The 13456-nt window shown below is 33.7% G+C and overlaps 1 protein-coding gene across 1 annotated transcript; it reads right to left on the bottom strand.

The window, feature by feature from the left end:
- Positions 1 to 6202: 6202 nt before the first annotated feature.
- On the bottom strand, positions 6203 to 9727 carry LOC106766395 (uncharacterized protein At4g04980). Its single transcript, XM_022782787.1, has 8 exons — positions 9644 to 9727; positions 9456 to 9551; positions 9029 to 9155; positions 7568 to 8897; positions 6994 to 7159; positions 6731 to 6895; positions 6503 to 6655; positions 6203 to 6394 (listed from the first exon to the last, which is right to left on the bottom strand). The coding sequence occupies exons 1-8, from the start codon at positions 9725 to 9727 to the stop codon at positions 6203 to 6205; spliced, it is 2313 nt and encodes a 770-aa protein (XP_022638508.1).
- Positions 9728 to 13456: the final 3729 nt, after the last annotated feature.

Genomic DNA, 13456 nt, shown 5'->3' with positions numbered 1-13456 from the left:
TTGTCAGATAAGACAGACGCTCCTTTCAAATTAAACACATTTCCAAAGAATATATAGCTTGCATCAAGTAAATTTACTTTTATTCAAAAACATTTATCTGTTAACGCATGAAATCTTCATTTTTTATATTTTAATTTGGTATACTGAGAGAAATAAAAAAAAAAGTTTTTAGATTAAGACTCCAGAAAAAAAACTAAACAAATAATGAAATTTTATTAAGTAAATTACACGAAACATTCTTAAGATGTAGTAAAATTTCATTTTTTTTCTTAACATCTGAACTTTTATAAGAAAATATAAACTCATCTTTTTCTTCTAAAAAGTTATAAGTAATGTTTTTTAAACAGTAAAAATTTAGTCTAAAGTATGCAGAGTATTAGTGTAATGTTTTTTAAACAGTAAGTTTAATGTATAAATGAAGGAATTAGACACAATTAATGTGTTATACTCAAGGTGAAAGGTCAAATTGTTTCAGGATTTGCATCATGAGTGTTATATACTCCAATTTTTATTTTTCTTTTCGTGAATAAAACAACCAAAATCCTCTTTTGCCAGTGAATAGTAAACTTTGATACAATGTTCAAATCATTTGAAGGTTCAGATGATTTCATATAATTATTGAAAACACCCTATCAAACATGCCATAATTATTTTGTTCACAAGTACTTATTTTTCATTCCGTAATAAACTCTATCTTAATATTCTGAATTGTGAAAAGTCCTTCTCCATATTTAGGCACCAATGTCATCACAACACTTTCATCATCTTCAGCTTCCAAGACTTTCAAAACTATGAAGACGAATAAGAGAAAGAACTAAAGGTACTAATAAAGTTAACGTTGAAGCGATCAAGAAGAATTGTGTTAAAATTCAGGATTCAGGATTAAAGTAAGGAAGAGTTTTAAGAAAATGTTTTAAAAATATTTTATTTTTAATTTTAATTGAATTTGTTTCTTATTTTTAAGAGTTAGTTAAATTTTAATTATGAGTTTGAATAATAGATTAAAATTAGCATAAAAAATGTTAGTGAATAGTTATTTTTGGTTTAATACCTATTTTGGTCCCTCTTTTGGGAGGGTTTGTTCAAAGTGGTCATCCTTTTTTAAAAAGTTCACTGAAATCCCAGCTTTTGTAAAAACTGAGCAAATAGGTCCTTTTTTATAACGGTGTTAACTTTTTAATGGCAGAGCTGACAGGTGGCTAATATAGAATGATGTGGCATTGTTATGTGTTTTAAAAAAATAAATAATTGTGACGTGTAAATTAATATAGTTAGAGTTAAATTAAAAAATGAATTTGAGGTAATTTGAGGTGAGTAATTAAGTAAATTAATTGTGGTCAGAAGATTATTTGGGAAAAAATTGCAATTGGAATTGGGAAATTCTGAGCAAGTTAGGGTTCATCGCGCATCTTCAATGCAATCATCTCCATCACCAATTGTGGCAGCAGGTTGGATGTGAAACCAGTTTGGTTACTGAGACCTTTAATCTTCTGATCGCCGGTGTTCTTGAATTTTCCAACAGAACCCCCTTCAGTATAAATCACTGAAAACCCAAATCATTGAAACCATAAATTACTGAAAACCCAAATCTATAAAAGCTTGTCCAAAATCTCACCAGTATTAGGCAACTGTATTTGGATGGTCTAAGTATATCAGCAACAGGACATGAATGGTGCAGCGCTTTGATGTCACTGCATTACCTGCAAGAAGTTCGCATGTGAGCATTCCTTTTTATTTGGATGGGAGCATTCCTTCATCCCTTTTTACACTCCCAAAGCTGCAAAAAATTATGCTTTCCCATAATCAGTTTGGTCATCTAGATGAATTCACAAATGTGACTTATTCTAAATTAACAACCCTCGATTTAAGTAGCAATAATCTATCAGGGTCTTTTCCAACATCGATATACCAACTCAGTATATTCTAAATTAACACCGCTGATGAAGGTGGATTGAAGGTTGATGAACCCTAATCCTAATCGCAATCGCAAGCCAAGAAAATGCAAACCCCGCTGATGAAGATGGATTGAAGGTTGATGAATCCTAACAGCAAGCACAGAAATTCCCAATGGCAAATGGAAATTTGGGAAATTTTCGCATCTGACTAAAACTTTGGGTTTACCTAATTAACCCCAATTTCAATTTTTAATTAAAACCTAACTATATTCATTTACACGTCATCATTAATTATTTTTAAAAACAACTTACAATGCCACATCATCAAATATTAGACAACTCTGCCGTTAGTGAACTTAACGCCCTTATAAAAAAGGACCAACATGAACAGTTTTTGCGAAAACTAGGACTAAAGTGAACTTTTGAAAAAAAGAGGGACCACTTTGAACAAAGCCTCTCAAAGGAGGGACCAAAATAGGTATTAAACCTTATTTTTTTAAGTTTTAAATATGGTAAGTTTCTTATTATTTTACAATCAATAATATTTAAATATTTTTCCTTCAATTAAGTTAATCTGTTTTTGTTTATTCTAACCACCAACAGGGTGAAATTACGAGGGTCTTCGGGAGGAAGAGATATATACTGAGAGCTTTCTTATACTGGGCTATGTAGGTATCATCCACAAACTGAGCAACTGGTCTAACCCTAAGGAATCTTCTAGTTCGTGGAATCTCGAAATCTATGGGAGAAGATCGTGGAGGGCAACAAACGGTGGATGGTACACCCTCTTGTACGTCTGGTGGGCCACAAGTTTTGAAGTCAGGGGAAGTTGGAGCAGCAATGGCTAAAGGATTGCCTGCAAGAGTGGATGCACCGTAGAGCCCTCCAAACCCAATGAGAATGTCCCTTCTATTTTTGTCAGCACTGTTATGCGATGGTTTTCCTTCTTCATTTGGTATAGTGTTTTTGTGGCTACTGTGGCATGACAATTTGCAGAGACGGTGGTGCTTTGGTTTGCTATATTTGGTGGGGTGGCATGGAGTTTGATAAAGTCGGAAGGTGGAAGATGATGAAGAATTGAAAATGGAGAGTAACGTTGATAAATGTAACGGAGACAAAAGCCATGATGGTAATCGGTTACTATCCGATCCTCTTCTGACTCCGGTTTCTACCACATACCCCTTTTTATGGTCACACTCCGAAGGTGATAGATAAATATTTTCCCAACCACAGTCAAATTTAATAATTCAACATGATAATAGAGTAATTATATTTATTTTTTTTTAAAAAACAACAAACTTTTCCATACATTTTCCATCTATTATTTTACATTTCATTTTATTTCTTTCTTTATAAATAAAAACTTAACTTGTCAATAATTATATTCCTTTTAAAAGTGAATTGTCAACCGATGGTAGAAGTGATGTTAAAAAACATTTTTCTAATATATAATTATTATATTTTTGAAGTAGTGGTTGTATTTCTCTTTTTTAGATGTCAAAAGTATTATTTAAAACAAAACGAAAATTTTATGTTATATTAACTTCTAACAATTATTTATTTATTTGAAAAATAAATAATTAATAATAAATATTAAATTAAGTTATTAAATTAAAATAGAAATTGTTTTGTTGTGATAAAAGTTTAAAAAATGTGCTAGAAATCTTACATGAGTTTAGAGTATATAAATTATATAAATTTTATTTTATAAACAAATTTCGTAAAATTGAGTTAGACATAAAATTTATTTCTATAAAACATATCTTAATTAGATTTGTTATTTAAAGAATATATTATGTTATATGTTATTGAGAAATTTATTATTTATTGGATTTATTATCATTATTACGATATCACTATCATACCACATATTAATATGATGTTTGAGGTATACATGTTTGGACGTAAAGACATGTGTTGGAGATCTCAAAACTACTATAGATAAGATAATTAGAATAGTTTTGGATAGGATATTAAGTACAAAGAGTGGAAATTTTTGAATAATTAACATTATTCTGGATAGGATAATGAGAAGTAGAATCAGGACTAACATTATAACAATGATAGTTAGGGAGAAAAGAAGGGGGAATAATGTTCTTGTTAGTGCGCAAAGGGTGGCAAACAATACCTGAAGGAGGGTTATTTTGTGTTGTGTTGAGATTATCAGATTTAGATGCAACAAAACTAGGAGTACCACGGTAAAGAATTGCTATGAAAATGGAGAGTGTCATCAACATTGTTAGTATGATCAATATAGGTATGATAGGATTAAAGCCGTCCAACTAAAACAAAATTATTGTCTGTAAAAGGAAAAATTTTCTCGTGAAATTTAACATATTTAGAAATAAAAGTTTTCTTTATAACCTTTATAATTAACAGGATATCCTATAACCACAAAACCAATAGCCCTAGGACTAAATTTATGTCTAGAAGAAAGAAGAGTAGAAGCATAGCATAAGGCTTCAAATTTAGAATAAGCAGGCAGATTATTAAAAAAAAAAAAAAAACTTTATGGAGATTTATTTCCTAAAATTGGGTTAGGAATCTGATTCATGATAAACAATGTAGTACGAATACTCTTACTCCAAATATTGAGAGTAACATTTAGATTGAAATATTAAAGATCTTGTAATATAGAGAATGTGGAGATGCTGCCACTAGTATAGAAAAGGCTTTTAACGTCTGTTATTTTGGGCTTTTTACGTCTGATCTCGATCCGATATTTTTATGGGTAACGTTAATTGGACGTTGTCATCCTAGTCAGACGTCTATATAGATGTCAGACTATACAGATCAGATGTCTATATAGACATCTAACTAGGTGGCAGCCGACGTCTAAGACCCTGAAACGTGCTTAGCCTTTGTAATCCATTGGACGTCTGGGTGTACACTGACAGACGTCTATAGACGTCGGACATGGCATTAACAGACATTTTTTAAGTTAATTTACTTTTGCAATAAACCACATCTGAAAAACAGAAAATTGTCCCAGATATCTCTAAATATATTAGTGCCTTTATATTAGTCCCTAAAAATTAAATTACTACATGAGTCTTGACCATCCATTAACGATTTAGAAATCACCTTCTCCTATGAACTCATGTAACTAAATATATTAGTGTCATTATATTTTATTAGCTAATTTATTAAAGTAATATAATTAAGATAAATTTATAACTAAGCATATATTTAATGAAATATTAATTGTGTATAAATTATATGAGGGTGAAATTAAAAATATTGAAATTTAAGAAACCTTAACCAACACAAGTATAAGAGTTAGAGTTATGGTCTACATCTTTATGCACATACATTTTTTTTTTTTTCTATTCATCCATATCGCAGGAGAAATAAAGAAGAAAACTAGAATACTCTAGAAAGATGAGATACCATTCTTCCATTTACAGTTTTTTTTCGATGGTCAATCCAACTACATTTCTGCATAATGCTGGGTATTGGGGATGACTCAGTTGATTAAATGGTTTAATCATTGATTTATTATTGACCGATTTTGAAGCATATATAACAACCACGAGTCACTTTATGTGACATGTGACGCATTTTTTTCACTAATACACTTGGTTAAAACGTAATTGGTCTTTAGGAGATAAACGCTTCTAATTTGCATACGGTCTTGAGAGACAACCTGTAAAAGACTAACTTATATATTGTCAATACCAGAAGTAAAAAGGTACAAAACTGATAGTAGAAAATTAGTTTTGCACCGATTAGCATTTTGCATTTTCTTTCTGTTCGAAATAGAAAAGACAACTGACAGCATTTTAGAAGTGATTCTATTTTCTCATTACGCTTGTTATACCAAATTTCTGTAGAATTTGGTGGAAACAACTGAAATATCGTTCTACTTCTTCCATCCATCACCATCGATATTTTTCAACATATATGTTTGATGATCGACACAAATAGAATGAACGTAAAAGGGATAAAAGGGAGTTCATCGCTGTTAAATAAAGCTCCAATATACATGTATATAAATATATATATATATATAGAGAGAGAGAGAGAGAGAGAGAGAGAGAGAGAGCGCAAACTAAAGTGGTGAAAATACAGGCTTAGCTTCATGCTTCAGTAGAGTTCTGGCAAATATTTCATAACTCTACAAGCATGACTAAATCCTATCAAAATTTAAAAATAAGAACTCCAAATCGCCAATGATCATTAATTTACAAATGGCTTTGACACTAAAATGGGGGTTCATGATGGGTATGCAGAAAGAACCTCACCGTGTCGTTTTGTACTCCAAATACAAAGCATAAGTCCAATATGTATATATATAATCATTTGATTCATGGTTGGTTAGGTTTAGGGTTGGGGTCACTCTCTATCTCTTGTGCCAATTCTCTTGTTAGGTTGTCAGCACGATCATCAAGGCCACCAGCGAAGGTGTAGACCCGGAATGCAAATTGAAACGCTTTCCACAGCAATGATGCTCCTTCTTTTTTCGGTCCATCTTTATTAGCAGCAGAGTTGCGTTTCTCCTGCATTGAGTTTCATCAAATACAAAATAAGTAAATTTAGTTTCATGGTTTAGTAAAAAGTGCTTGTGTTGTGTTGTGTTGATCTCCTTTGTTCTAACTTGGATATACCTTAAGTGATAACTCCATGCAGTTGGAGGAAACGTCCACCAACGCTTCCTTGATCTTTACGAGAATGTGGAAATCAAATTCGATGTTGTGACTCTTAAATTTCTTAGATTCTTCATCTTTGGTTCTTTCCAAAGCATCTAGTTCTGTCTTAATCTGTGTTTTGCTCTTTTGGGGTTAGCATTTAGAAATGAATTTACGTTGAGTCAAGGACACATGTGTTAGGATTACCTTGCTGAAATATCGCTCAACCTTGTCCAGTTGCTGAGCCATGGGAGGCACTATTTTCCAATTTTGAAGCTCGGTAAGTATTGAGTGCAATTTATTGTACAGTGCTGCTGACATTCTTAAAGCTTCCAACTTCTTTGTGGGGAATCCTTCAAATCGTGATAGCACCTATGCAGCAACGGAATTGTTTACTGTTGTGAATGAAAGAACCAGCAGCAATGAATGGAATTGAAACCACCATACGGACACGGATTTTCTTAACTCACCTGTGATTCATCAGTTAATTTCTCAAGAACGGATTCGACATCTTTGTGGAACTTGGCCAATTCTGTCATATCTTTTGTCTTGAAATTAGAAATGGTAGATCTCAGCTCCAAGATTTGCTTTGTGTAGTTCTGGACATCTTCTTCTATTTGTTGGAAGTAAGAGGATCTAAATAAGTAAAGTGAAAGATAAGCGAAACAGCTCAAGAAGTGGGACGTTTAATACACACAAAACTTGAAAAAATGCATTACCTAGGAAGCTCCAAAAAGCAATCAACTTTGATTGGCTTCTCGGATACGATACCAATATTTAGATACTTTTAACGATGTATGCATCTATAACATTCTAATACAACTTCAAACAAGGTGCAGAAGCATGGATAATACAGAAAATAGAAATATCGTTATTTGGTGAACAAAAATGAAATTTATTCATTTATATGTAAATGGTTTTAAGAGGGGAATAAGGTTCATGTTGTAAACAAATAAAGAAGTATATCATATGTTAGGATCTATCAGTATTATATCACCATAGCTTAGAAGTTCATGTTGTTACGACATGGTTTAAAACGCATACCTTTTTGTCATCTCTGCTAGAGCATCTGCCATTCCTTGTTTCCCTCCGGAGCTTGCTCCTCCAATGCCACCTTTTTTCCCAGCAGAAGATTTTCCATTCAGGCTAGACCCTTCCAATTTTCCCTTTAGAGATCGATACAGGTTGCCCAATTGTGCCGATCTTTTCAACTTAGTAGTTGCCTTAGGGCGCAAGGATCTCCCTCCTCCCAGAGGAGGTGGTGGCGGAGGGCCACCTGCTCTTGGACCACCTGGCACGGGTGGCGGAGGTGCAGGAACTGGTCCGCCTTTTGAGGGAATGGATTGTGGAGGTGGTGGAGGTGGTGGAGTGGCGGCTGTTGCTGAACCTGAACTTGGAGGCAATGGTGGTGGTGGAGGAGNAGCAGTTGTTGCTGAACCTGAACTTGGAGGCAATGGTGGTGGTGGTGGTGGAGGAGTAGCAGTTGTTGCTGAACCTGAACTTGGAGGCAATGGTGNTGGGGGTGGTGGTGGAGATGGAAGCACCCTAACTGCTGCTTCACTTTGCTCCAGTTTAGGTGCTGATGGTAGAGGTGGAGGTGGAGGTGGTGTTGGTGGCACTGCTACATTTGGCTGCAGAACATGTGGTGGTGATGTTACATTTGTTGTTATCTTGGACGGTGCAGGAGGTGGAGGAGGAGGTGGTGGGAGTGGTATAGTCTTCATCTTTGTCATAGATGGTGGGGAAGGTGATGGGGGAGATTGTGGAATGGAAGGTGAAGACTGTACAGGTACTGGTTCCTGCTGTGGAAGAGGTGTTTTTTCTTGTTTAGGAGATTTTGGTTGAGTTTCTGTTTGATTGGGAGATAGAGAGAGCCTTAACTCCTTTATAGCAAAAGGTTGAGTTTGGGGATCCAATTCCTCGGTTGGGTCCAAGTGAAACACTAGCTCTTCTAACGAGTCTTTCCCATCATTTGAAGTCTTGTCATCCACTTTCACTTCTCCGGTGGAATCCTGCTCCATCTTGTGGATGAATGTTGGTGACATCTGGAAAGACAAGCGCTTTACATCAATAGGGTTCAACTTTCCCACAGCTTGAACTCTGAGAGACAGAAGAAGTGGCGAGCCACAAGAGCTTCTGGGACTCTCTCCAGATCTTGAAGAGTGTCTCATCGACTCTGGAAGAACAGATTTTGGTGTGACAGGAGGAGAGCAGTAAGAGCTGCCGCTATCTGAGAAGGAGGTTGATCGCAACATATGTTTTCCAAATGAACTAGATTGTGGGCTGAACTCTTTCTTATGCTCATATTCCTCTATGTCAAACTTCTCACTTGCTAACTTTATCAAAGAATCTAGAGTGGTCAACAAGGTTTCACCTGCAAAACAAATGAAACAACACTTAAGGGTTGGAAATGATGTCAACTTTGATCATTGTAAATCTCAATTAGGCCTTTCTTATTCCTTTTTTTCTTTTCAATGAACCATTTCACAAGGACGACAAGATTACCAAGTTCACGCATATTGCTGTTATCTTTACACAATGGTAATACAACATTGAGCTTGTTCATCCAATCATTATGCATAATCCACGACTCTCCAAGAGACTTCAAAGCCTTGCAGAAATAGGTCATAGCCTGCAGTAAAACAGACAACATTTAGTGTTTTGGAGGCTAAGGATCTGTGCCTCTGACAAAACATGTTTTGTTTTCATTTTTTAATTACAAAAGTGTCGATATTTCGAACTTTCAACTGTGTTTTCAGGACTAATTGTAAAGAAAAACATCACTGTTTTTAGTACCAATCTTTGAAAATAGGAAAAAGTTGTAATCAAAATAACAGTTTTGTATGAAGATTGAAAACAGAAAATACTTATTTCAAATTTCATGATATTTCAGCATGACAAGAATGATTGAGGAGCAACTAAATGTCGAAACCTGGTCCGTAGGCTTGCCCTTAATCTTTGAGACTTCATTTTTGGGTATGATACCTGGGTAAAGCCCTTGAAGATCTTGCAGGGTTTTCATGATCATCTGTGACAGATGAAATACAAATTTGTGAAGCAGGCAAGAATATTTTGAGGGAATGCTGGCATTTCTCTGAACAGAAAGAAATTACAAAGCACCTCACGTAAAGAAGCAGTCCTGTTGCATGAAGCAAGATCCACGAGGTCTCTGAATTCCAAGATCTTCTTATGGATCTCAACCATTAGAATCAATTGGTCAGCTCCTACAAATGACAACTCTAGCGACTCTTCATCTTCTTTGCTCTTAACCTTACAAGACTTCTTAGGAGCGTTTTTCAATCCCTGCAAGGTGAATATACATCACGAACGGTGTCCGTATAATGCTTGAAATTCCAACAACAATTTTCCTTGAATTTTGAACCATGAAACCGTGCATGATATAGAAAAGTTCGACAAAATAAAAAAATGGGGTAGTTCAAAAATCCCAAACCCAAGATTTTGAGCTTGATATAACAGTGTATAGACATATTATTTGTATTTTAGCAAATTGAACTTAACTAGCCTCATGTTCCTAATAGACATCGAAACAACAATAAATGTGTTCTTAATGAGAGAAGATGATGGAAACAAGGTTAGAGTTTTACCTCCAAAATGCCATGTGTCTTGCGACGAAAGCGTAATGGCTTCAAACCGCAGAAGCCCACGGTGGCCATGTCTTAGGAATACAGACTCGAGATTACTGGGTTTGTTTGTAATGATATTTTGAGAGCATGCACGTAGACATGTGACATGCATGCAATTAGGGATTATCCTAATAATTTGTGAGACGAAAAGCAGAAGATAATTACAATGGAACTTTCTCAAAAGAGAGAGCCAAGAAGGAAAATGGAAAGAGGAAGGATTATAAAGGTTCCCTCCTCTTTCGTTATGGATTAGTTTGAGTCGTTTTCGGTATGGCTTAGTGTTTATGCTTTGTGTCTTCATCACCAACGGCTAACTGATATTGCAGAAAACTTGATGTGCAGGTTGGCTTATGCCTAAAAATAACACCATCTCAATCTTAAAAACCTTCCTTCTTCTAGATTAAGGTGCCACATTATTCGAATTATTAATATATGACATACAATTTCTATATTTGTCCAACCTTTCTTTCCTATTCTAACAAACTCATTGGAACTTTTTTGTTGACACAAAGGTTTATATGAACATATAATACAGAATAATGATGTTTTCTACAGCCACCGCAATTCTGCTTCATATAATCCAACGTAATGGTACACTCTGATGTTTAATTGTAAGCGAAATAATTGGTTAAGCACGACTATAATTGACATGCAACTTAAAAAAGCATTTCAAATGTATTTTTTGGACGTACAAATCATGTTCCTATTTCTAGCAAAGTGTTTACTGACATCAAACAAAATTAAAATTAACATTTCTATCCACAAGGTGGTAATATTAACTTTATTTCGAAATAAAACTAGATACCAACAATATATGGAAGATCACAGTAATCCAAATAAAAATATATAATCTCAATTAACTAGTTATCATAATACACTCAAAATTTGAAGAAGTATATTTTAAGCCTAATTCAATTTTACAAAATTATTTTGTAAAGTAAGATTTATATCTATTTATATATTATAAATTGACCTTAACGTAAAATTTTAAGAAAAATAGGCTTGAATCATGGCTCTAATATCATATTAGAAGTGAACTTTAAGCCTAACTCAACCCCACAAAACCAACTTGTAAGGTGAGGTTTGCGCCCACTTATATACACTTAAATAGCCTTATCTCTAGTCGATGTGGGACTTCTAACACCTTCTATAGATTCCTCAATAACATTCAAAAAAATTTCATTGTCTCATATCCTGCAAAACCTTTCAAAGACGGAAAGAGTTTTATTACTAATGCATTTCTCACCTCCATTTTTTCATAATAATAGACTCATTAAAAATATAATTAAATCTTTTGACTTTAACATAACCAATGCCAAGTGATCAGACTAAGAAATTTATAAATTACTTGCGAAATTCTTTTATAGAAATTTCATGCAAAAATTGTTATGAATTTATTATAGGATTTTTTTTTTCTTTCTGATTTAAATCTCGAGGAAATTTCACAAAATTTTCTTCATTTTTCATTGATTTTATTTAGTTTTCGTTTTCAAATTCATTTTCCCTTTGGTTTTATTTGGTTTTCAATCGGGTGTGGATCTTTGATTTTATGTGTATCATCATGATTATCATGATCTGAGCTAACTTCTTTACCAGTAAGCAATTGGAATTAATAGAAACAAGAAAATTAGTTATCTGTAATTCAATCCAGATAAAACTTTAGAGTCCAAAGCAACCTTCCTTTTTGTAGTAAGCTTTAGGTCATTGTATTTCTTCTTCGTAGCATTATATATTTACTCCTAAAATTATCATTCTCAAGAGTTAATGAACGTAAGCACCAGAATTCAGATGTGTGGATTTTATATTCACAAATACTTTTTCCAATTTCTGGGAATGATTTTAAGAAGATTTAAACCTCTGCCGACTTCTCAATTTATCCTTAATGATTGATCATGTTTAATAAATTGCTTGGAAAATCAACTTCATCTACGTATATACCCAATACGATTTCCTGGTGCAGTCGTACATATATCAGGTAGTAGTTAGATTTATTTATAATTAGAGTATAATTATTATGTACTCTTTATGAAAAGTTACAGTGTTAATCAGTAAGAAATTATAGTTAGAAAATTTATTATATATGAAAATATTTTACGGTGAGTTATATTCCTCTATAAACATATTTTGTATAACTTGTCCAATGTGTTTGTTTCTCAGAAATAATAAATTTTAAAATTAAGGATGATTTAATTTTGAGTTAGCCAATATAAAAACAATTAAACACGAGTCATTTATAAAAATAATTAAACATATAAGTTGTTTTGTGTGGCATCCCTATTTTATACCATACAAGTCTATAAAAAATCAAGATGTCCACATAGATAATAAAAGAGAGCAGTTTAAGAGTAGGAAAGTTAATCAGGTTGTGATTACAGTTATCCAGAAACAAGAAGAAATTTAAAACGTGGAAGGAACTCTAAGTATTTCAAAAATACACAACATAGGAAGAGCAAAATAAAGTCCCTAAAGGTCTAGGCATCAGCATCTGTGTTTTCAGAATCTTCGAGGACATCCTCCAAAGTGGGCTCATTCTCCTCTGCTCACATTCAAAAATGAATGATCATTGCAAAAGAAAGACATACACCATACACAACAAAACAAGGCAAGGGTGAATTAATTATATAAATAAACATCATGCAACAGATTAAACATTTGATCATAAGAGAGTGCATGGATAGCAAACACATTTATAGCAAACAACCTAAACATGTGAGATTCTAGACTTCTCGTCTGGACTTTAAAATGAGAGTCGGGCTATGGCGAGTCTTGCACCCGTGGTGACTTAGGAACTTGGGTTCCCCACCCTGCCACACTCACGAGGTTAGTCCGTTCCGCGCCTTGAGGCATACTGGGAGCCCCCAAGACTAAGACCTCCTGCTACTTCTCATCACATGGTTCAACCTCTCTAAGTGAGTTTGATTGACCATTGAAGCGTCAGAATGACTCCCAAGGCTGAGCCCCTACTTTCATTTTAAAACACTAAGAATCTCACCAAGAGATTCTACACAGAGGGAACTTGGATTTCAACTTGAATTACACTTCATTACTTAGTAACCACATACTTTTGATACCACCATAACCATTTATAATGTAGTGCAATAAACTTCAAGTCATGTTTCTCAAACCAGCCAATTTAAACATAAATCATATATCGTAGAATATAAAATACAAAATATATTTAACATTATACAATCTAAATNTATTTATTTTTCAGAATATATATAACTTAAATAATAACTTTCGTATTTTAAATTTGTCTATTTCAAAATAAAATAAATATATTTCAAAT

This window comes from Vigna radiata, chromosome 7 (assembly GCF_000741045.1).
Source record: "Vigna radiata var. radiata cultivar VC1973A chromosome 7, Vradiata_ver6, whole genome shotgun sequence".
NCBI classification, from domain to species: Eukaryota; Viridiplantae; Streptophyta; class Magnoliopsida; order Fabales; family Fabaceae; genus Vigna; species Vigna radiata.
The sequence above is the reverse complement of the archived record's forward strand: the minus strand, read 5'-3'. Positions and strand labels throughout refer to the sequence as shown.